General features: G+C 42.9%; 1 protein-coding gene across 2 annotated transcripts in view; it reads right to left on the reverse strand.

Annotated features, from left to right (window-relative positions):
• Nucleotides 1-22,899, reverse strand: part of opcml (opioid binding protein/cell adhesion molecule-like) — a 121,228-nt gene that overhangs the window by 61,223 nt on the left and 37,106 nt on the right. Inside the window, exons 2-3 of one of the 2 annotated variants that reach the window (XM_056736691.1) lie at nucleotides 6,773-6,940; nucleotides 5,770-5,845 (exon numbers count right to left, since the gene is read on the reverse strand). In XM_056736691.1, coding sequence (XP_056592669.1) covers nucleotides 5,770-5,845; nucleotides 6,773-6,940 — 244 coding nt within the window. The remainder of the gene's footprint in view (nucleotides 1-5,769; nucleotides 5,846-6,772; nucleotides 6,941-22,899) is intronic. The other variant, XM_056736692.1, reaches the window with a different exon arrangement.

A 22,899-nucleotide genomic window follows, 5' to 3' on the forward strand; every position in this document is an offset into this window, starting at 1 on the left:
TTACTTTTTGTTTAGTGTAATACCAAGAAGTAATAATAAGAATTGGTGTCAAAAAAGCAATAGGTCTAATGTAAAGTACACTGTGTAACTCGCAGGAGAACAAGATTGCAAATCATGAGAAGCATTAACTTTAAACCTGCACTCAGAAGACAGTGGCTGCTGGAGCATTACGGAGTTGCTGTGGCCTGCCCTTGCTCCTGTGCTAATTTTATAAGATAGCTATCCCAGGGCAGACAAATGAGAGCAGTGCAGTCCACGAACAATAACATCATTGACCTCCTTGGATCTCCTGGCAATAGAGTCCCTTTCAGAACGCTTGCTAAAATCCATAATTTCACAGCAAAGTGCATCATCACAGCACTTCAAATCGTTTATTATCTAACGGTAAGCGACGACAGAGGTACGCCATTGACAAAGACACCATTTAACAGCATACCTGCCTAGCAGTAGTAGTATTGCTAGCAAACACAGAGGATTATAAAAATTAACAACGATGCTCCACAGTGCTTTATGGCACGAGTGTGAATAAAGTTGTACCTCAGCATAGACGACTAAAATATAGTGTGAGATAATAGAAGATAACTGTGTCATGTTTCTGCCAAAAACTATGTTGAAATCCCCAGGCCTGTAATGTTGATAAGAGAGATCACCATTGTGAGAAGCTTTCAACAATCAGTCACTCTGACAGTCGGGTCAGGGGGCGTCCACTCAAGACTTCATCATCCTGCCTGCTTCAGACAAGCACACTCGCTTCAATTAATAACATGTTGTAGTGCTTTGTTTCTGCTGTTTGATTTCAATTTACCATGCCAATTAAACATGTACATCTAAAAAAACGACTTGCAGTGATGGAATATTTGGTAATAGTAGAATAACACAGTAATTTGAAGTATAGTGGGTTATTCCAGTCATGAATGCTATTTATCATTTGTCTGTCACAGATTAACGGGACTATGGGATCGTGCCTGAGTATTGAACTCATTACCTGCAGCTTTCTCAGTGTTACAAACTGTCAATTTCAGTTCCAACCAGTTGTCAGAAGATTAAAAATCTGTACACCTCTCAATACATTGACACTGTATGTTTCCAGGACTATCCAAACACGCAAAAACCTGCACACTTTACATGTAAACAGCCTGTTGTTAATTTAATAACTGACTTCAAAGCAATAAAACAAGACTCGATCCAACATGTGTTGTTTTTATAGAATTTTTTTAGTTGAGCTTAAGCCAGATTCACTTTGACTTCAAACTAGCAGGGCCAATAGAAAGAGAAGAGCTCCTATATTAGTTTAACGCCTCAGGTTATGATCAATGACTTTACTAATAAGGGCAGATAGCTGATATTGAATTCTTGAGTTGGAATGCTCTGATTGACAGCTTTGTCCTCTGCTTTAATTAAGTACGAGCAAATAACTTCTCAGAGCTCCGCAGGCACTAACACTCTTTTTTAAGGCTACAAAGGTGTTTCCTGGGTGATGACTTTAATTGGCTGTTTATATAGATAATCTAAAATTAAACCATTTAACTGCTAGGAGGAATCTGTTCCTTTGGATATCAGAGTAAACAATGTGATCTTAAAGGAGCAATGTGTAAGATTATGGAGTATCTATTGACAGAAATACAGTATAATAGAGGTTTATAAAGACCTTACATAATGAAGGGTTATATTTTAATTCGCTAAGAAAGGGCTATTTCTATCTCTATACACGGTGGGTAACCTTACATGGAATTCACCATATTGTTTCTAAATTAGCCCTAAACGGACAAACTGCTCTACGGAGCACATTTCGTAAATATGTTATCTCCTTTGGCAAAGAAACGAAAATGTGACGTCTTCTTTGTCCTGTGTCCCACAAAAATCTACACACAGAACTTAAAGGCTGAGTAGGCAATCCTGCCCAGAAAAGTTTTTTGTCGTGTTCGTTGGAAGTCACTTAAGATCCTGATAGAAATCAATAAGTAAAGCTTAACATTGGTATTTTTATAATTATTTATCTTCTGTGAAAGGCGTAGGGTCAAAAAAAACGTTGGACCAATTACTGCCTTCGTATTTTGCATCCCACTGCAATGTAATGTAATTCACTTTGTACCGTAATGTTTTCTCACCGGTGAATGTGATATGACGTCACTGGAACCGAGCTTCTGGTCTGGTTTTGGATGGAGATTGGCGAGAGGGATTGTATGATTGCACTGCTAGCAGGCAAACGTTAGCATTTTCCAAATGATCTACTCTGCCTTTAAAGGTAAAGTTCTCATTAAAATCAAAATTGTGTATTTTTTTACTCACCCACATGACGTTCAACATGTTTAAAGACCTCCCGGAATTTTAGGAAACAGTTGTTTTCAAGTTCCAGAAAAGTACTTAAGACATTGTTAAATTGGTCCATCCGCTCATAGTGGCTCTATTTTTTTTTTTGAAGCGCATAGAATACTTGAAAAAAACTAACAAAAATAACGGCTTTAATCAATATTTTCTCCTCTGTCTTGTAAGTCTATGGGGCACGTTCACGAGAGCACTTCGACGCATGCGCATTCAGTTTGTGTGGTTCGGGCATCCTGGAAATGAACATTTTAGAACCATCTTGTAAACTACACCTAGACCTACTGCACAATCAATGTCAAACTCAATGTCATATATACAGTGTGTGTTTGCTTGTAGACACAGAGTTGCACTTCCGGGTAGTCAGTCAGAACGCCGGTGTCATGAAAGATTCGGTCCACGTTTGAATAGTGCCCGATTAGGACCCAATTTAGTAGGTAGTTGTAATGCCCGATCACAAAGTTGTTACCTCGATATCTAGTTGTATTACTAATCAAAGCTGCGTTAGTCTTACGATCTTACGAGCTAAATATGCTGGGTAAAATAAAAGCACTAAAATTAAATGTAAGTTTATGAAAAACATAAGAGCATATAAGCTTGATGTAACGTACACGCCAGTATTTCAGGGTGAACATCGGCTTAACAAACAAAAAACATCACTTTTGATATATATTTTTTAAATTTATTATAGTAAATAATTTGTTTGATTTCACTACCCATAGCCGTATGCATGTACTATTAAATAAAGCATTTAGTGAAAAAGACAATAATTGTTATTTTATTAAAGTACTAGCAACATAAATCATAATGTAATTTTGTTTCAAATTATAATTTTGTAATTTTTGGTGTGAACTTTTCTTTTAATAGCTGCTAATATCAACAATAACTGAACAAAATTTTACGAAAGACGGTTTGAAGTTGAAGGAAGACAAGTGGGGCTGCTAACTAAGAGATTTTTTATTTTCGGTAACTTTGAAAACAAAAATATATCTCTGTATTGTCACTAAACATTTAAAATAACTAAGGCAGTAGAAGTAAGACCCAAGTGGATTATAGTGAACTTTGTTGGTACTTTCTTGTGTTTTAGTCATGTCTTTTGCCACCAGCTGATAAGCAGCCAAATTATTTCTGAGTAATACTCAATTTACATCACTTACAGTACAATAGGCCAAAAAATTATTATCGCACACTGAAGTGTTGCTGATAAATTATGCACCGAAACCTCAGTTTTTATTTAAAAAACTTGATATCAAGAGACTGACAATAACCCATCAAGCTGTCATTTCAGTATATGTATTTTAAAACACATCAACATCAAAATGCAATAGCTTCACACCCTGCTGCCAAGTGTTATGTTTGTCCATCAAGGTCCACATTTTCACATGCAGTTTAAACACACAATGTTACATGTTCTCCCCCAAACTACACAAGAAAAGAAATGCTGTCTTAGAAAAGTCTTGTTTTCTCAGGCAGAAACCATGGCTTCTGGCTTGGCTAAAGTCTGCCACCCTTCATTTGCTCTGGCTGAGCTGAAATGGCTTTTCTTTAGGGGATAGATAAATCACACCACACATCTCCAGGTGTGCATAGGCACACAACAGCATTTAGATCAGCACTATAGCGAAGTTTGGGGCGTACAAAGCGCTCAGCTATCAGTGTGACAGGTCGTCACAGCACTTCTGCATTACATAGATGCTTCACTCATGACAACCACAGTAAATTGCATGATGTCATTTCCAGACATTCTAAAACGATGCTCCAGATGTGGCAAATGTATTTTTGCCACCTGCTTTTACCTTTTGCTGACTTCAGACTTCTGGCATCAATAAAAGCGTGAGATCGCACAACTAAAATGTAAAGTTGCCATGGAAATATTATCCTCCCTCAGCATTCACAGATGTTGTGCATTTAAAAGTCAAAGAGAGGTTTGGGTTTCATTAACTTGAAGCTTCTGTTAGACAGTGCAGCAGAATACATTTAATCACTATTCCATAGAATCAAGAGTTGAAGGATTTAACCGTTCATTTACATTAGGAAGCAAATCAAAGTTCATTTGAATGGCTTTATTAGTAGAGAGAGATAGGGAAGAAGTAAAACTCTGGCTTGACAGATGGTATGACTAATTTAATTCACAAGTGGAAGGACTGTGGAAAACAGACTAAGAATTGAGTTCCAGGGATTTTGTTGTGTGTAGGTATTCAATTAGTGTGACAAGTGTACTGTAAAAAAAGACCAGAAAAGCCAACACCAGCAGCATCCATTTCATATTCTTCATTTATTCACTTCATTTAGTCACTGTACACCTGCATCCTTAAATACGATATAATATTAAGGGTAATACCTTTTCTAATTTATTAGGAGAACCTAAATTATTTTATAGCTACAAAATACAAAATCTACATGTTGAAGTAGTCAAGCTAAAGGCAAGTATCTATGCATCCATCTATGGTACTGAATAGGGAACACAACGACATGATTGTCTCTTTATTTTAAAAAGCTGTATTTATCCATCAAACCTCTCTATACGGTTTATAAAGATCTACAGCACTGCTGTTGTCCCCAGTGGTATAGTGTTGTGCAGCTTTGTATCCGATAAAATGACACATTCTTTAGCAATGTATTCTGGAGGCAAGTGTCAAAGCAGGGAACCACACGCCACTGTCTAATGCTGTACAAAACGTCCCCTACTGTCTCTGATACCATGCGCAGGGCAAATGCTTTCCAGTTTCCACTGTTTCCCAGCGCAGGAATAAAAACTCTTTCTTCCACATTTATATAACTTCACAGAATAGCCATTATTGGGAGAAGTGAGAAACAATGACGCTGCTATAAGTGCATGTGGGCGCAGGTCCACAAAGGACTGTGGTTCACTGTGACTGTCCTGTGTGTGTGAGAGAGAGAGAGAGAGAGAGAGAGAGAGAGAGAGAGAGAGAGAGATGGGGGTGAGTAAAAAGCAGGGAAGAGAAGACAGAAAGGGTGAGAGAGTGCAAGACAGAAGGAGAATTGAGTCAAACTGAAATTTGATTTGTTGATGAACTACTTGTTCATCTAAATAGGCCACCAAAGCTGATTACATAGACCAGACCGCATGCTGATTACATTACCAGACAGATCACATCTCACCATGGATTCCCAAAACAACTCCAGCAGACCAAAAATTTGCTGTGCAAACAGCAGCACGACTTATAATAGCCTATTTCAATTTCAGTGCAAATCAAAGACGAGAAATTAAAGGCATTCTTAGCTTATTTAAAACAAAAACATTTTATCAATGAGGGTAAATGACACTACCTAGCGGCTTGCGCACACATCTTAGATCACCAATTAAATCCCTGTAATGTTTGGAAATGTCTTGAAATGCGTTACTTTTGTAAACCCTCACGCCATAGAAAACTCACATATACTTCTCAAAAACACAAATATAAAATCACAAATAAACAGACTTACTTCAAGACGGCATTGTCCCCCTGTCTGACGGTGATGTTGTCCTTTAAATAAGAGTCTCCGCTTCTCGCTGGCACTCCTGCGGGCACAAGGAACAGCAGTCTTAGCGCCACAACAACCAGGCATCTCCACGGCATCACAAAATAACCAGTTATGCCCATTTCTTCCGTCAGGAAAACTCAAAACTTCCGACTCGAAACGTCTGCAACGACGGACCGCTTTACAGAAATCGTTACTGTAAGAGTTTCTCTCAGAACGCAGCGTTCACTTCGTATTCCGTCTTTAAAGATTCCCAGACGTATTACTTTTTCTCAGCTCTTCTTAATAATGAATTCCCCTTAGATGCTCCTCAAATATTCCTCAAAAGTTCGTGGGTAACGTATCTGATGCGTCTTCAGAAACACTGAGGTGATTCGCCTTGTGAGGCACGCGTATGTCGTTCGCGCTCTCGGAGATGCGCGCGCTCTTAAAGATGCTCCAGCCTCGATCTGAGCTTCGTCTTTTTCTAATGTAGTTTAAAGCAGCACACACGCCGCAACTGAGAGAGGACGCGCGGTGCGCGAACGCTGAGGTGCTGCAACGGGTCTGTGTGAGAGGCAAAAGGCAAACAGTCCTGGAGACAGAGAGAACGGGCGGCGCGCGGTCGGTGGTGCTCTCGTGCTCGAAAAGGTGAGAGAAACTGACTGCCAATCAGTTAGCGCATCTTCCTCTCGGGCTGAGCGCGTGTGGGAAAGAAGCAGGCACGCGGCGCACAGTGAGGGCAACGCGATGAATGAAATAAATACTTTCTGGTGGTGAGCCAGCATAATGGGCAAAATGATAAACAAATAAACAACAATAAAATGCATATTTTTAACAGCATTTTATTGGATGCAAGGTATCACACTGTTGATATAGCTTGACAATAAACACCAGACATTCCCCCACAAGAATACTGTGCATGGGTCAAATAGGATGTAATTAAAATGCATATTTTTTTAATTATAAAAATTATAATTAGGCTCACTGATTACAGGTTTCTGCGATGGGTTGGCACTCCATCCAGGGTGTATCCTGCCTTGATGCCCGATGACTCCTGAGATAGGCGCAGGCTCCCCGTGACCCGAGGTAGTTCGGATAAGCGGTAGAAAATGGATGGATGGATGGATTACAGGTTTTGGCTTAAAAAGGAATTCTGTGGTTTAAGCATTGAACATGTACAAAAGAAAACAAAATAACGTTTGTTATGGTTTGAGAATTGCACATTTATAATCATATGTTATTACGGGCTTGTTGGAATGCTTCATTCTGATTGGCTAGTCCTGATTTGCAAGTTTGTTATTCCAAGATAACAACCTCTGAAAACTAATACCATATGGTAACCCGAATGCAGCTAATCATTTTGACAGGTTTTATTGACAAATTAAATATAATAATAACATATGATATTACATTTACAAATGATGTCACTAAATGGCCTTTAACTGACATTTGAACCTAATGACATGCCGTTATCGTGAAATAAGCCCCTTCTGTGTGATACAAAAAAAACTTTGTATCAGGTTCTGATCTCACTGTCGTGGCTTATTTCTGCGATAACAACCGGCTGCCTCTACATTATACCTTACATAATGATCTGCTGCTTTTAGGTTTTTACAACATTATATAAATTCTTGCTATAATGGTTTGCTAAGCAGTTATATGATCTGTATAAAGGAAAGTCCTGCACTGCACTATTAAAAATTTGCATATTTTAGTTCAGAAAATATAGTCTTGGAGAATTTGATTAGAAACTCATAGTGAAATCTATGACTTTTGATCTCAGAAAAATCTGAGTAGTTTGATATATTACTGCTATTTCCCCCAAAAGTATATTTATTGTCCATATACTTTCCAATTCAGGAAACCATTCAAAAGGTAAATTCGCTATATTGCGAATTGAATTGAAAGATACGACTGTTTCCTCATTCACAATTGATCGTTACGTTAAAGTAATGACGATGAACTCCAACTGGAAATATACTATGAGATAAGATTTAATTAAAAATATACATCCTCCTGTGATACTATACCTGGTCCTTGCGACAGTGCTTTGATTCAATTGCTTTTTAATTAAAAACCCGGCTGACCTAAGCAAATCACAAATCAGTTTAGCTAATTAGTAGTGTGAATCTGCACCTCATGTGTTGAACAAGATACCCTTGATTTATTAATTTTAAAGAGAAAAACTGAAATCTTCTGAACGCACACCCCAGCAGATTGGCTGACCGACGTAATGTGGAATACCTTTGGACCATTTCAGCAACTACTATGAGCCAGTTATCTAGCAGAAATGTATATACACACATGCATGCAATAAAATTAGCAGTGTAGGAATTGCAGCGTTAAATGGTTGTATATTTGGTTAATTGTTGATGACCCAAACCTTGTCAATAGGTTACAATAGGCCATCAGGTAAATAAATGCTCAGACATGGATCACAGGGGTGCAAAAATCATACCCATGATTAGATAATCCCATACGTTGCCCTGCTGTAAATGAAAGGTCTTCCACAGACCTGCACAGCAAGCATTTCTACTCAATGAAATGAAAGAGCAGGCCATTCTGCTCACGGAGCCCCACTAATATTAACAAACAAAGATTATATGAACGAATGAAAAGAGAAGGCAAGCACAGGCTGTAAACTACTAAATGTGAAGCTGCTGACTTTCGCAAAGCTATGAGGTTCTGACAGGCACAAAATGGGTCACGTAGGCTGCTGTTTGTGATATAACTGCAGTCACTTTCAATCACCTCCTGGATTCTTCTGCGGTAGTTCTATTACTTGAAGATGTGATTATCTAGAATCATCCATCACTACAGATCCAGACATCCAACTGTCTATACATTACATCCCTCCATACCACTAACCCACTAAATTAATGGTATAAACTATTTATTTTTGTCTTCAATTTATACATTTTTAACTGCAAACATATCAATAAATATAGTAGGGACTTTCAGTGGCACAAATCTTACTCATACGGTTCCTGTTAAAGACCAGATAGATAGTATTAACTCTGTATTTCGAACTATATTAGTTTGGTATGACACCTCCAGTCTAAATGCACTCTGGCATATCATATCTTTCTCATTATCTCTTAATTTTTTATCAAATTGAAAAATACTTTATATATGTGCACTGGAAACGTCCACATTTAACCTTAAGGTCAAAAGCAATTTGGGGTTGAAAAATAGGACATTAGCATGTCATTTCAACCACTAAATCTCAGGCACATGCCGATCGAGACCCTACCGGGTCGGTAACTGTGCGGGAGACTTTGCCACTGTCTTCGAAGTAAATGCATTTCACTTTAACTTTTCAATCTAAATTTTTCAGATAAAATTAATTCAGCTATATGCATCGGAGTGAGAGCCAAAAATCCCTGAGGTTGAGGAAAGCATTTTTAGATATGTTGAAAATGTCAATTATCAATCCAAACGATTATGCAAATTATTTGGAGGGAGACGACTGAGTTGTCCGACATATCTGATATCCAATCTGGGGCTGGCATTTAGAGTCACTCAAAACGTATTCAGGCACGCTCGCCTTCTTACTGAGGCTTGATGTTAATGTTCCAGTCTGCACAGAGAAACATTATCAATGTGTCAAACAAAAACCTGATAAAAACAGGAAAATAAGTCACTTTCACACTTGTTCGTGCATATGTTTTATGTGTTTGTCCATGTACTGGATCATCAAAACCACGAGTGTAGTAATTACTAAAACATTGAATAAAATGAATATTATTGAAAACGTTTTCATTATTTACTCAACCTGACTTTTCTTCTAGAGATGCAACACAGAATGTTATAGTGACTAACAGGTGGGGTCCGGAAATTCAAGCTTGTGTGCTAAGTGTAGCATTTCCCTGCGTTCCAAAGTTTAAGTTTGGTGAACTCTGACCTGCGCATTCGTGAAGATATGTGACCAGTAGAAAATCGGTTCATCACTGCGCATGCCGCAAAGTTCCGTGTCCGTCTCCCGTTTGTTACCCTTTGAAAAGAAACTGGATGAATGGGACTGCCGCGTACCGTACGAATCTACCATAAGAATATTTGCATGTTTAAAGTCTAGTGTGACCACACCATTAGTCCCCATTTACACTACTTTTCTTATGGGGCAAAAAGTGTAGTGTCACAATTCTATTCAAAAAATTATCTTGTGTTCCACAAAGGGCAAATAACAAAATTTTCATTTTTGGGTGAACAAACCCCCTAACTGAACTTTTGACATTCCCTTCTGCCAGTAGAGGAAAAGTTGGTCTTTAGCTTGCTCTTTAAACTATAGGCCTAATTATGAATACAAACAGTAACCTCAGCAGCTGTTGCAGAAAAAAGATTAGCATAATTTAGCAATGTTTGTTCCCATATCTATAAAAGACACAAAAAAGTCATTGTGTGTTCTGCTGTTAAACAATGTCTGTTCACAACTAAACATAAAAGCGCAGCCACTGGAGCAACAACCACTGAATACAATATTGAGAATGTCTTTATTGCTATATTAATATATGTCTTTGTGAGGTTTTTTAAAGGTTCTTTGTTAAGTGGCAGCAAATCAGAACATTAACAAAGGTCAACAGGCTCTGCTTGTATTAGCAATAACCGAACCTGCAATAGTACAGAGGAAAAGGTAGGATGTAACCTACACATGGCATTGTGTTCCATGCCCAGCTTTCTGAAAAAAAATGTATCCTTTTAAAAATATCTGTGCTACAAATAATCCTCCGTTTGACCTTTGTAAGAAACAAAACAGAAGCAAAACTCACAAAACCTAGTCATTAGTGTCACAAACTTCAGACATGTCACAAAGACTAATTCAGACTCTTTGATCCCAGAATGCACCATTCATGCTTGTCACACTTCACGAGTCAGTTTGGCTACCACCCTTCAGACAAGTTTAATCTTAAGATCTAGACCACACGATAAAAATAAGTGCTGATATGGAGTTGTTGCCTTTAGCATTAATTTGCTTTATTTGAAAGGAAAGGATTGTGCTGTTTTGTTCCAAACAATGAAAATATAATATGACACGCAGTCGTCAAAAGCACAATAAAAGTACTATATATCCATATGACTTGTGTGTGCTGTATTTTAAACATTCTGGTGTCAAATGAGCTTTCATCACAGCTCTCAAATCTACATGTTGATAATTTTACATGTTATTGGATATTCATAAAATGTACCATGTATAGAGTATCTTTAAAAAAAAGTTTACATCATTTACAATGTGCTGATTTTTAAAATAGTCTGTGGCATTTATAATAAAATCTCTTCAGGCTGACCTCTCTGTAGACCAGACAGCAATAGAAAAACCTTTCTAAAATCTTCCTCTTTTGACCTTAAACTCCTTGACTCAAGGTTAAGTTTAGAGGATGCGCAACACCACCATTATCTCCAGCTTGGAAATCTGTTTGAACAGAACGGAGTGCTTTCCCAGAGGAGAGCTGCTAACCTCGTACTGAACTTTGAAGTTCTCCTCTCATGTGATAACTTTTCTGCTAAACTAACACCGAGCATTATGTCCTTGGAATAAATTTCTCTTTGTTTCATTGAAAAAACAAGGAAAAGAACATGGTGGTATTTTGCGTCCTGTCTGAAGGTTGCTCCTTCTCATTTCAAAGCAATGTAAAATTCATCAAATCACAGACGTTTCAAAGCAGTTTGATGTATGTTCTCGGTTGAGCTTCATCTAGTACGTTTCATTCCTTTTGAGTAAACCGCAGTTTGCTTAAGGCAAAAACCAGATAACACAGATGTTTTGTTGTCATGTCTTTTAGGTTTAAGCATCAAAATGACTAAAACATGAGCATATTACGGTGCTCTGCTTCATGCTTCAACACATTCTCATGTATATATTGAAATTTTAAAATCCTTCAATGTGAGAAAGCGGATATTCACCTCCTGAGAAATATTGCTGATAATAACAAACCAGTGAGTGTTCAGAAAAACAATAAGGTCTTGTCTGGGCTTTGAAAACATGCTCAGGAACTTCGATTGAGACGTGGAATTGTTTGCTGAAATAAATAAAAACCTCTAATATTGCTTGAAACCTGCAGCATTGAATCCCAAAGCAAGAACACAAAATCGAATCTCTCTCCATACTGGCATATCTGTCTCCACGTGTTTTGGTGTAGTTTGGTGAAAATAATAATGCACTATGCTATCTATGCTACTTTTTTATATATCACGGATATACAAGAAAACGCCAACAAACATTGTTAATCCTGCATACATACAGTGTGATGGTACCAACCTGCTGGTCACTTTGTTAAAGAAGGGTTTTGAAACCCAGTGGCCCAATGTTTTAATAGGTTTTAAGGGACATCCCCTCCCGCAGTGCTACAATGCAATAATGAACTCTGCTGAGCGTTGTTTGACCAAAGGTTGGTAAATTACAGGACAATTCAAAGACCCGATGCATCCATCCAGCCGGCAGACATGTGCATTCCTATTGTTCAAAAATAGCAGCCTCCACTATCACTCACACAGTCTGCTGTATTCAGTTAGGAATTAATTTGAGTCCTGACCCTGAAGCAACTGGACTAGATATGATGACAAATCTCATACAGGGAGCGGCTCATGGCCTGCCCATTTTTATCTGTCACACAGTTGTGTCGGCATAGCAGGAATCTCCTTAGAAGCACCATGGGGGCATGTAGCCATTTTTACTTTGTTTGCTAATAGGCAAGTGTTGAGGAGTGACGGCTTTGAAACCATTCATCAATCACACATTTAAGCCAAATCAATGAAGTGGTTATTTAGAGGTACAATAAATGAGTAATGAAATAGCAGATTTGTAATACTGTGTCCCTCACAGAGAATTAACTTGTTTTCTCTTTAGTTATTTTCAGTCATTATCAGAGAGAGGCAAAGCTCACTTAGCTAAGAGATATTACAGTCTACAGTGATGTTTTTTTAGAGTTATGATGAAAACAACATAGAGCCAGTGGTCAATTTAAGATATTCTTTTTATTGCCTAGGCACCACTACAAGTCATTTGTACCCATAAAGCATGAGCTCTGTTTGTTTGATCCTGAAACTGAAACACTGGCTTGTGATGTAATACCATTTTAGGTCAAAGCCTCTACTCATTTCAAGACAAACTACTATCTCAAAAGATGTATATAAGCACTATTTATTCATATCACACTTTAAAGTAGCAATGTGCAATCCCCACAGGATTAAGAGTTTTTTTGTGATTTCGGATGCCAAATATGCGTTTCGTTTCAAGCCGCTTCATGATCATGGTTGTGGAATTGTCTCTCCGATAACATATATGAGTTTATCCCATGAACCTACTTTTAATAAATAAGTTTAGTTGATTGTGATGAATCTTCATTGACATCAAAATAAACATGACAGCTGTCTTCATAGATGGCTTTATGTTGTTTCCGGATGTGTTGTTTAAGAATGTGACACACACATCAGCGAGGCTGACTTGACTCAAAACCACTAGCCTGCAACCTTAAGCCCCCAAAAAAGTAGCACCTAATGCTAAGTTGTTGGTGAGGTTTAGAATTGCGACCAATGGCTCAATCCTACCCTCCCTTTTGAAGCACTACTGCGACTGTCACAGGAAAAAGATGTCATCACATTTTTGCTTCTTTGCCGATTGAGATAACGTACTTACAAACACGCTCTGTAGAGCACTTTGTTCGTTTAGAACTACTGTAGAAACAACATGCCGAATTCCTTGTAAGGCGGCCCACGGTGAATATGGATATAAATAGCTCATTCTAAGGTAATAACAACATAACGCTTTATTATGTAAGGACTTTAAACCCCTCTGAAGACACAGTTGCATTTCTGTAGTAGATCCTCCAAAATATTACATACTGCACCTTTAAAGCTAGTACACCGTAGAGTCCAGGCTCGCAACATCCCCAGCACCAATATTTGACATTAACTTTTTTTGTATATAAGCATTGTTTGTTGTTTACCTTTGGCATCAGAAGCGGTGTTGTGTGACATCAGAATTAACCAGTGGATAACATGCACTGGCGGCAGAACTATTAATTTCTCTGACCAATGGCAGATGGGGGAAGTCAAGAAATATGTTCAGAAAACATGCTTATTTTTATAAATAATTTTTAGTTAAATTTTACTATGGAACAGGGTAATGATGGAGGTGTTTATATACACACACAGTTCTCCTCCTCCAACCTTGCTGAACGCGGGGTTTCCGTCTGCTCGCAAACAGGCAAGCTTGTTAAGTGACTTTTGCAACTCACACATCTTCTAGCAACTTGTGCAGAAAATTTATGCTTACCTAGGAATCCTGTTAGTTTTTTTTCCCCGTGGAACCACAGGAAAAATTAAGAGACCTCTCCAAAAAAAATTTCAGTTCGTCTATTTTTACTATTTCTAAGTATGTTTAAGTAAAACGATCACTTGTCCTTAATTCCAAAAAAAACTTCATAAGCAGAAAGTTAAATGAGACAAACTGCTCACTATAACAAAAAAGATGCATTGTTTTTTGAATACTGCAAAGAGAACAAGTTCATATTCATGTTTAAACAACACAATACTATAGTTCCCTTTCTGTCGGTCTCTCGACGTTGTGTCGAGAACGACAGATGGGGTTCGCCCTTGAGAACCAATCAACTCTGACTACTATAGAAAAGGCCAATGAAATTTGGCGAATGCAATTTGCATGCCGGGCTCCGCCCCCGGAAATCCGGTATAAAAGGAGGCCGGCGTGCAGCATTCACTTACCTTTTGTTCTTCAGAGCCATCGCTCATGAGTACAACTCAGGATTCAATCCTCTACAACTACACGCTGGTGCTACGACGTGTTACAGCGGATCGTCCCTTCCTGCAGCGACCTTCCCCTGGGCGTCTCGGCGGTTCCGGAGGTGTTAGAGATTTTTTCTAAAAGTCCTTTTCAGGACTAACTGAGCAATCTCCAGCGCGGCATGTCCCGCTGTTCTCTTGGGTGCGGCACCCTCATCGAGGAGGGGGATGGACACGATCGCTGCATTAGGTGTCTGGGCGTCCAGCACACTGAAGCAGCGTTCGTTGACACATCTGCCTGCACTGCGGGCAGATTGTCATTCAGAAGTTGCGGTCACGGGTGGCTGTCTTCCTACGGGAACCAGCCACCATTTCGTCTGCTACCCGGGCTGTGACATCTGTGGCTACGGCCCCGATGACCACCCACGTTAGCAGCGTTAGTGATACGGGGAACTCTGCGAACGTAAACCCGCCAGCCAAGTGCTCACGGGCCGATCGCACCCCGATTCGCTCTTCTGAACGTTCCCCAACCGGCGGTGGCATACCGTCCGGATCCTCACGCACACACTCGGAAACGATGTGTGACGTAGATGAGATGTCGCTCGCAGCATCGGAGGGAGACTGGCATCCGACTCTGCCGAATCCAAACTCCACCCCCAGCGGTCGAGTTCAGGAGGAAGCAGAAGTGATGTCATCCGTGCTAACCCGGGGATACGTGGTTCCCGAGGTCGGTGCGCGGTGCAAACCGCGCCCACCCCGGGTGCCATGTTTTTCCCGGAGGTGCATGAGGAGCTGTGTAAAACTTGGAACGCTCCACTCACGGACCGTTCCAGTGAAACCAGCTCCGGCTCCCTTACTTCCCTCGATGGTGAGGCAGCCAAGGACTGCGTCGAGATCCCCCGGGTGGAACGTCCGCCTGCGGTGCACCTGTGCCGCGGACGGCTACCACCTGGGGGGGGATCGACCACTCCTACCGTCCAAAGCACGTAAGACTTCGGCATCACTGGTGTCGAAAGCTTGCGATGTTGCGGGCCAGGCTGCCTCCTCTCTCTATGCCTTGGCCATCCTGCAGGTCCGCCAGGCCAGGGCGTTGAGAGGGCTCCACGAGGGTAAGGCCGACCCGGGTATAATGCAGGATCTCCGTGCCACCGCTGACAGCGCTCTACGGGCGACTAAGGCGGCGGCACGGGCCCTGGGTCGGACGATGTCCACGGTAGTGGTCCAGGAGAGACACCCCCGGCTATACCTTGTGCAGAAGAGTGACAGCAAGGAAGTCCGCTTTCTTGATGCACTCATCTCGCAGGGTGGGTTGTTGGTAACACCGTCGAGGACTGCGCTCAGCAGTTTTTTGACGGCGAAGCAGACCGTGGCAATTAACCACATTTTTTTCACGCCGCGACTCGGCCGCCTACAGGCCTCCGAGATCTCACGTGACGTCTGCTTCCCTGCAACCCAGGACCCTTTCGACATCGACTCCGGTTCCTGTGCCCCCACAGGCGGCACCCCGGAAGCAGAGGTCGAGGGGGAAACCTCCACCCCGTCAGCAACCTCCTCGCGAGAAGGGACACTGACGGGAAGACCCCAGGGAGAACAACATCGGGCCCGAACCTTCACAGCCACGGCTCTGATCGGTCGGTACGGGACGACTCCTGCCTTGTCACCAAAGCCGGGCCCTTGTTAGGGCTTGGCGCCCACTTACTCACTGAGTTTTCTGTTCTCCCCGGGTTTACTTGCAGCCGATCGCACACTCCACTGGACTGTGCTCGGCGAACCGACCTCACATCCTGGCGAGGCGTGAGGTCGTACACATATGACAGCTGTCACCACTCTCAAACCGACAGTGCGTGCCGTTGTCCCGCCAGGCAGGTAAGCAGGCGGAGCAAAAACCTTCCCTCCGGGGACTCCCCGTGACATGGTTAGCTCCGCCAGCCGACGAACCACCCCCCGTGGGAATGATGAAGCAGACCGTCCCCTTGGTCACCCTGTCACAGTCCCTGGGAGCTCGAGAGCTGCCCACACTGTCTCGCTGGCTAATGAGGGCGGTCCGTCTTGGTTACTCGATCCAGTTCGCCAGAGACTCACCCAAGTTTCGGGGCATCATCTCTCCCTCTGTCAGAGGCAGGGACGCCTCCGTACTTCGGGTAGAGGTCACCACCCTTCTGGCAAAACAGGCATCGAGTTCGTCCCTCAAAACCAAGATGTTCAGTGGGTCACCACCCGCACTTCATCGTTCCCAAGAAAGACGGCGGGTTGCCCCCAAAGGCTGCGTACCCTGAACAGAGCACCTTCACAAGCTGCCATTCAGGGTGCTCACACAGAGGCGCGTCCTGACATCTATGAGGTGTCAGGATTGGTTCGTGGCAATCGACCTGAAGGACGCTTACTTTCATGTCTCGATCCTCCTCGACACCGGCCGTTCCCACGGTTCGCGTGCGAGAGGCGGGCATATCAGTACAGAGTCCTCCCTTTCGGTCTGTCCCTGACCGCCCTTTCTCCCTGAGAGGAGGAAGGCGAGCGGGTACTAAACTATCTCAGCGACTGGCCTATCTTGGCACACTCGCGAGATCTGTTATGTACACAAAGGGACCTGGTGCTCCGGCACCTAGGTCGATTGGGACTCCAGGTCAACCAAGAGAGGGGCAAGCTCTCCCCAGTGCAGAGCATCCTCTTTCTCGGTATGGAACTCAGCTCTGTCACCATGTCAGCACACCTGTCCGCAGTTGTGCCCAACCAGTGTTGAACTGTCTGAAATGAACATTTTAGGCAGACAGCGGTCCCCCTGAAACAATTCAGAGGCTCCTGGGACACATGGCGTCCTCGCGGGTTAATACCCCTCGAGTTGATGCACATGACACCGCTCCAACACTGGTTTCAGAGTCGAGTTCCGAGGAGAGCGTGGCACACCGGCAGCAGGCGCATGGTGATGCCGCCCTGCTGCCGACGCACCATAACCCCTAGTCTTTATGACTTTTTCGACGGACTCAGGTCCCTTTGAGCAGGTTATGAGGCAGGTCGTGGTGACGACTGAAGTCTCCCTGCAGGGGTGCGGTGTAGTGTGCAACGGGCACGCAGGTGGGGTGTTGGACGAACCCCCGCCTGCGCTGGCATATCAATTGCCAAGAGTTGTGGGCTATGCTACTTGCACTGAGCAGGCTACGGCCTCTCGTGCGAGACATGCACGTGCTGTTCCGAGGACAGCACTATAGCTGTAGCGAATACAGATCGTCAGGGTGGCGTTCGCACACAGCAGCTAAACACAACTTGCTCGACGCCTCCTCCGGTGGAGTCAACAGGTTACTCGTTCCCTGCAGGCCACACACCCCGGGCAAACTGATCTAGACAGCCGACGTGCTTTCTCGCCAGTTTATGCCTCGTGGAGAGTGGCGACTCCACCCCCGTGCAGTCCAGCTCATTTGGAGGCTGTTCGGGTAGGCCCAGGTAAAACCTGTTCACCTCCCGTAACACCACCATTTGCCCGCTTGATAGTCCCTGCCCTCGGCACGGATATCCTTGCGCACAGCTGGCCGCGGGATGGGCGGAAGCACACCTTCCCCCCCCCAGGAGCCTTCTTGTACAGACTCTGTGCAAGGTCAGGGAGCAGGAGCACCAAGTGTTATTGGTTACACCACACCGGTCTAACCGCACTTGGCCTCAGAGCCGATGCTCTGGACAGCGACTCCCCCTGAACCATTCCCCTGACAGAGGACCTGCTCTCTCAGGGGAAGGACACGTTCTGGCATCCCAGATCAGACCTCTGGAACACCCATGTCTGGTCTCTAGACGGGACGAGAAGATCCTAAGATGGCTACTCCCCCTATACGGCTGAGACCATCACCCAGGCTAGGGCCCCATCTACTAGGCGGTTACACGCCTCTAGACGGTGCCTCTTCTCGTCCTGGTGTCTTTCTCAACGAGAAAGACCCACTGAGGTGCTTGATCAGGATTGTGTTCCCCTCCTCACGAGACTGGAGACTAACATCTCCCTTCCACACTGAAAGTGTATGTAGTCGCTATTGCCACTCATCACGACTCAGTCGGTGGAAAGTTTCTAGGGCAACACGACCTGGTCACCAGGTTCCTAAGCAGCGAGAGGGCGGAATCCGCCTCATCTCCGCTCCATACCCTCTTGGGACCCTAAGTGGTCCTGGGGAGCCTCAGGGCCCCCCAAAGAGCCCCTCGGAGGTTCCGATCTTCCTCATAGAGTAAGACGGCCCTCCTGACGGCGCTCACTTCCTTCAAGAGGGTAGGGGACCACCGAGCATCCTCCGTGTCCCTGGATTGCCTTAAACTCGGCCCTGGAAACTCTCACGTTATCTTGAGACCCAGGCCCGGATGCGTGCCCAAGAAGTTCCCATTACTCCCTCCGGGGCCAAGTGGTGAACTTGCAGGCGCTCCCCATGGGGGAGGAAGACCCAACCCGATTAGTGTTGTGTCCAGTACGTACTGGACCGCACGCAGAGCTCTGAAGCTCTGACCAGCTCCGTGTCTGTTGGAGGACAGCAGAAGGGGAAGGCTGTCTCCAAACAGAGGCTGGCGCACTGGGTCGTGGACGCCGTTACGACGGCATCCCGATCTCAGAATCTCCCAGGCCCATTGGCAGTGAGGGCTCACTCCACACGGAGTTTAGCCACCTCCTGGACACTGGCAGAAGCGCCTCTCTAGCAGACATCTGTAGAGCTGCGGGTTGGGCTATGCCCAAACACCTTCGCAAGGGTTAACAACCTTCGCGTAAACCCGGTGTCAGCCCACGTCCTGCGTGGCGACATGTAGGACTGGCATCCGGGGGGGCGTATGCCTGCGAAAGCACCTTTCCACCCTCTAACAGGTTGGGTCAGTGTGCTATTTACCTTTTCTTCTTACCCGAACACATCGCTAAGAAACTGGTACCTCACCAGCCTCCCTTCTTACCCAGACACTGGTTAAGAATAGGCATTCCATCCATCACCAAACAAGCACCCCCTGGGGGCTGGCTGGGCAGAGCAGCCTTCCCCCTTAGGCCGGGATACCATGTGAGCTATCACAGATAGCTCTAACCGGACCTAGTGCTACCGGACGTCTGTAACACCCCCTCCGTGGGCTGTTCCGTCTGATGTATCCTCATGAGAATGGTTCCCACTCCTGGTAACCCATGAGCTTCCCCAGGTGGGCCTCCACCTCGCGGTTAACTACTCAGTCCGCACGTTCCATGCGTTCTCCTCCAAGGACGAGACCATACCTATATCCACCATATTCCTCCCCACGGGTAGGAGGTGGCCTCTGTAGCGCTTCTCTGATTAAGAGTCGCGCTTACCCGGTGTAAACTGATCTGGACGGCCTCTCGCCTATAGAGAGCTAAGGCCCCGTCCGTGAAAGTTACCGGTCAGGGCTGTACCCATCTTTCTCCAAGAAAGCTCTGGAACCCCCCGACCACCACACTGGAAGGTTACAGTCTCACGAAAGCTTCGAGATGACACGCCCAGGCTTGTTACCGTCGCTTCGCTAGAGATTGTGACGCGATACAGCGTTGTGGCGTTTTCCATAGGCAACCCCATCTGTCGTTCTCGACACAACGTCGAGAGACCGACAGAAAGGGAACGTCTTGGTTACGTATGTAACCTCAGTTCCCTGATGGAGGGAACGAGACGTTGTGTCCCTTATGCCACGAACACGTATCGTATTCTGCTGCAGTTTGAGAGGTCTCAGGCTCTTCAGAACAAAGGTAAGTGAATGCTGCACGCCGGCCTCCTTTTATACCGGATTTCCGGGGGCGGAGCCCGGCATGCAAATTGCATTCGCCAAATTTCATTGGCCTTTTCTATAGTAGTCAGAGTTGATTGGTTCTCAAGGGCGAACCCCATCTGTCGTTCTCGACACAACGTCTCGTTCCCTCCATCAGGGAACTGAGGTTACATACGTAACCAAGACGTTTTATGTATTCAGTATTGAATATATGTTAAAATAAGCTTATTTTTCCTCATAACTTTAATGTGTCTTTACATTCTCTCAGTCTTTTGCATTGCTGTTGGGTGCAAGTTATTCCTGAGGTTTGCTTCTGTTAAATATGATCAGGACTTGACAGGAATGGCCACAAACAAGCAGAACAGAAGCAGAACAGCTGAATAAAGGCAAAACTGGAGTGTTCTCTTATTTTTTCCATGGGTGTATGTGGTCTAAATCCTGCATTATAGATCAGATATTATTAATATTTCAATTGTATGAAGAGTTTTGTTTAATATGATGACTGCATAATAGGATGAGGCAAGTGTCACAATGACATGTGCTGTTTGCTGTAAATGCAAGGCAAAAACAGAAAATGATTCCAATGCCACAGGGACACAATCATTTATATATTGTTAAAGTTATAAAAATACAGCTCTTGGTTCAACCAAACTACTGGTATTGGCAGATGTGGCCAAAAAGAATAATTTCGAACCCCTTGTATGGAACTTTAGACACGCTTCTACGGTATATAAGACGAAAGAAAGCAACACCAAAGGAGAAAGAACAGCAGTACAACATAAATTGATGTGAGCACAGCTGTTCCTTACTGAAAACAATAGCCATAACTGGAGTAGCCATAACTAGATCCAGCCTGAGCCCTATCTCAACACGCTTTAATGATTGATGGATGTTTGGATGCAAGCCTCCTCAATATGTTGACCCAGACGTTTTCACTTGGCTGTTTTGAACCCGAAACGGGTGAGATGGCAGGAGAGCATTAATAAATTGACCAAGAACTTTGGAAGACAATCTTAATAGCCATTATAGAAAAATGTACAATATTTCTCTCGCAGACCTTACATATGTTTAGGCTGTTTAAGTAACCATCCTTTTCCCCATTTACAATTACACGTACTGCTAGCTGTCATCATAGATTAAAACACAAAGAGCTGTATTATTTGCGAAGTCACAGGCACATTCATGCATTCCGCAAGCTTGCTTTTAAAGATGTACAGTATAATATCTAATTAGTGTAAAATATACAAGTAACAACCAACCTAAATGATTTTCTGTTTTTCTAGGTGTATAATTATTGAAACTGCTGAGGTGACTTTTCAAATTAGTCCTTGTTGGCAATAATTGGGCTCATTGTGGTGAGCAGTAATTGTGAGCTGATATCCTGCATTTTAATGCTGGAGATTCAAAGCGATTTTTGTTTTGCATGATACCAATTTGACTTCCTATTCCCGAAAGGACATATCAACGCAATAATTAAGAAGCCTTGTATGTTAACTGATTGTATCTTGTTTGACCTTGTCTCATTAGTGAACACAATTGAACTCAAAATAGTTTGTTTACTGGTTACACAAGGTGTTAAAGAAAAAATGTGGGGAACAGGGTTTCTGATTACGAGGAAATAACACTGAATAAAAATCGATCAGGCATAATTCGCGTTGATTGATATTACGAGTCAATTAACATCATGTGCCGTCATTTTCTGTTTTGACTGCAAAAATACTGCTTGATATTGTGCAAGATATATCAATGTTAGCATGACTGAAAAACACAACGAAATGTGGTGTTGACTGTTGCCGTCGCGGCTGGTTAGGACAGAAACACACTGTCACTTTGTCATGTCTACAGATGGTAATCATAAAGATTATAATGATTCTGTTTATGAAGGATTACAGTCCAATTTCATTCATATGTTAAATATTTAAAGAATACTTGGTTTTAAATATTCTAAACAAAAACGGTAACCTATGTATTTACTTAATCGTTACGTAAAATAATCTCTGTTCTGAGCATCTCTTAATTGTTTTATTAAAGGGAAAGTTCGCCAAAAAAATTTATTCTCTCATAATTTGTAATGACATAATTTTTGTGGGGGTGAACTATCCCTTTAAAAACCTGTTAGTTATTACACTATTTCAAATCAGTTTCAGCTTCAAACAATACATATTCATATAATACAGGGACAATTGTTATTTCATTTCAAATTGTTATGTTGGAAGTAATAACTTAAGTCAAGAACTGCTCCAACTGAGTGAGTCAGACCGAGCCAATGGTTCAAACAGATAACTCATGAGTTAGAGTCTCATCCAAAAATAGTCGCAAATCCTACACCAGAGAATATTTCGCACCATGCAACAAGGACGAAATTTATTTTCCAATATAGTTTCAAAACCCCAGGTATTAATAATGAGGACTTGAGAAATGACAAAGAAAGTGGAGCAATAGATATTCAGAGAGCTCATCCATTCAGCCACAGAGAATTTGATTACACCTGAAAGCAGCAGATTAAATATCATAAAACAAAAAAGCCTGTAGGAACGGCGGAAAATAGACCGTTGTTGGACTTTCTCATGTGCCGTTGTTCGGAGAAGATTAGTTGTATAGCAAATTGTTGTATAGTTCTGAGCCCAACAACGCAATATTCTGTGGAAAAGTGACTTTCAT

The sequence above is a fragment of the Triplophysa dalaica genome, chromosome 22 (genome assembly GCF_015846415.1).
Source record: "Triplophysa dalaica isolate WHDGS20190420 chromosome 22, ASM1584641v1, whole genome shotgun sequence".
In the NCBI taxonomy this organism is placed as follows: Eukaryota; Metazoa; Chordata; class Actinopteri; order Cypriniformes; family Nemacheilidae; genus Triplophysa; species Triplophysa dalaica.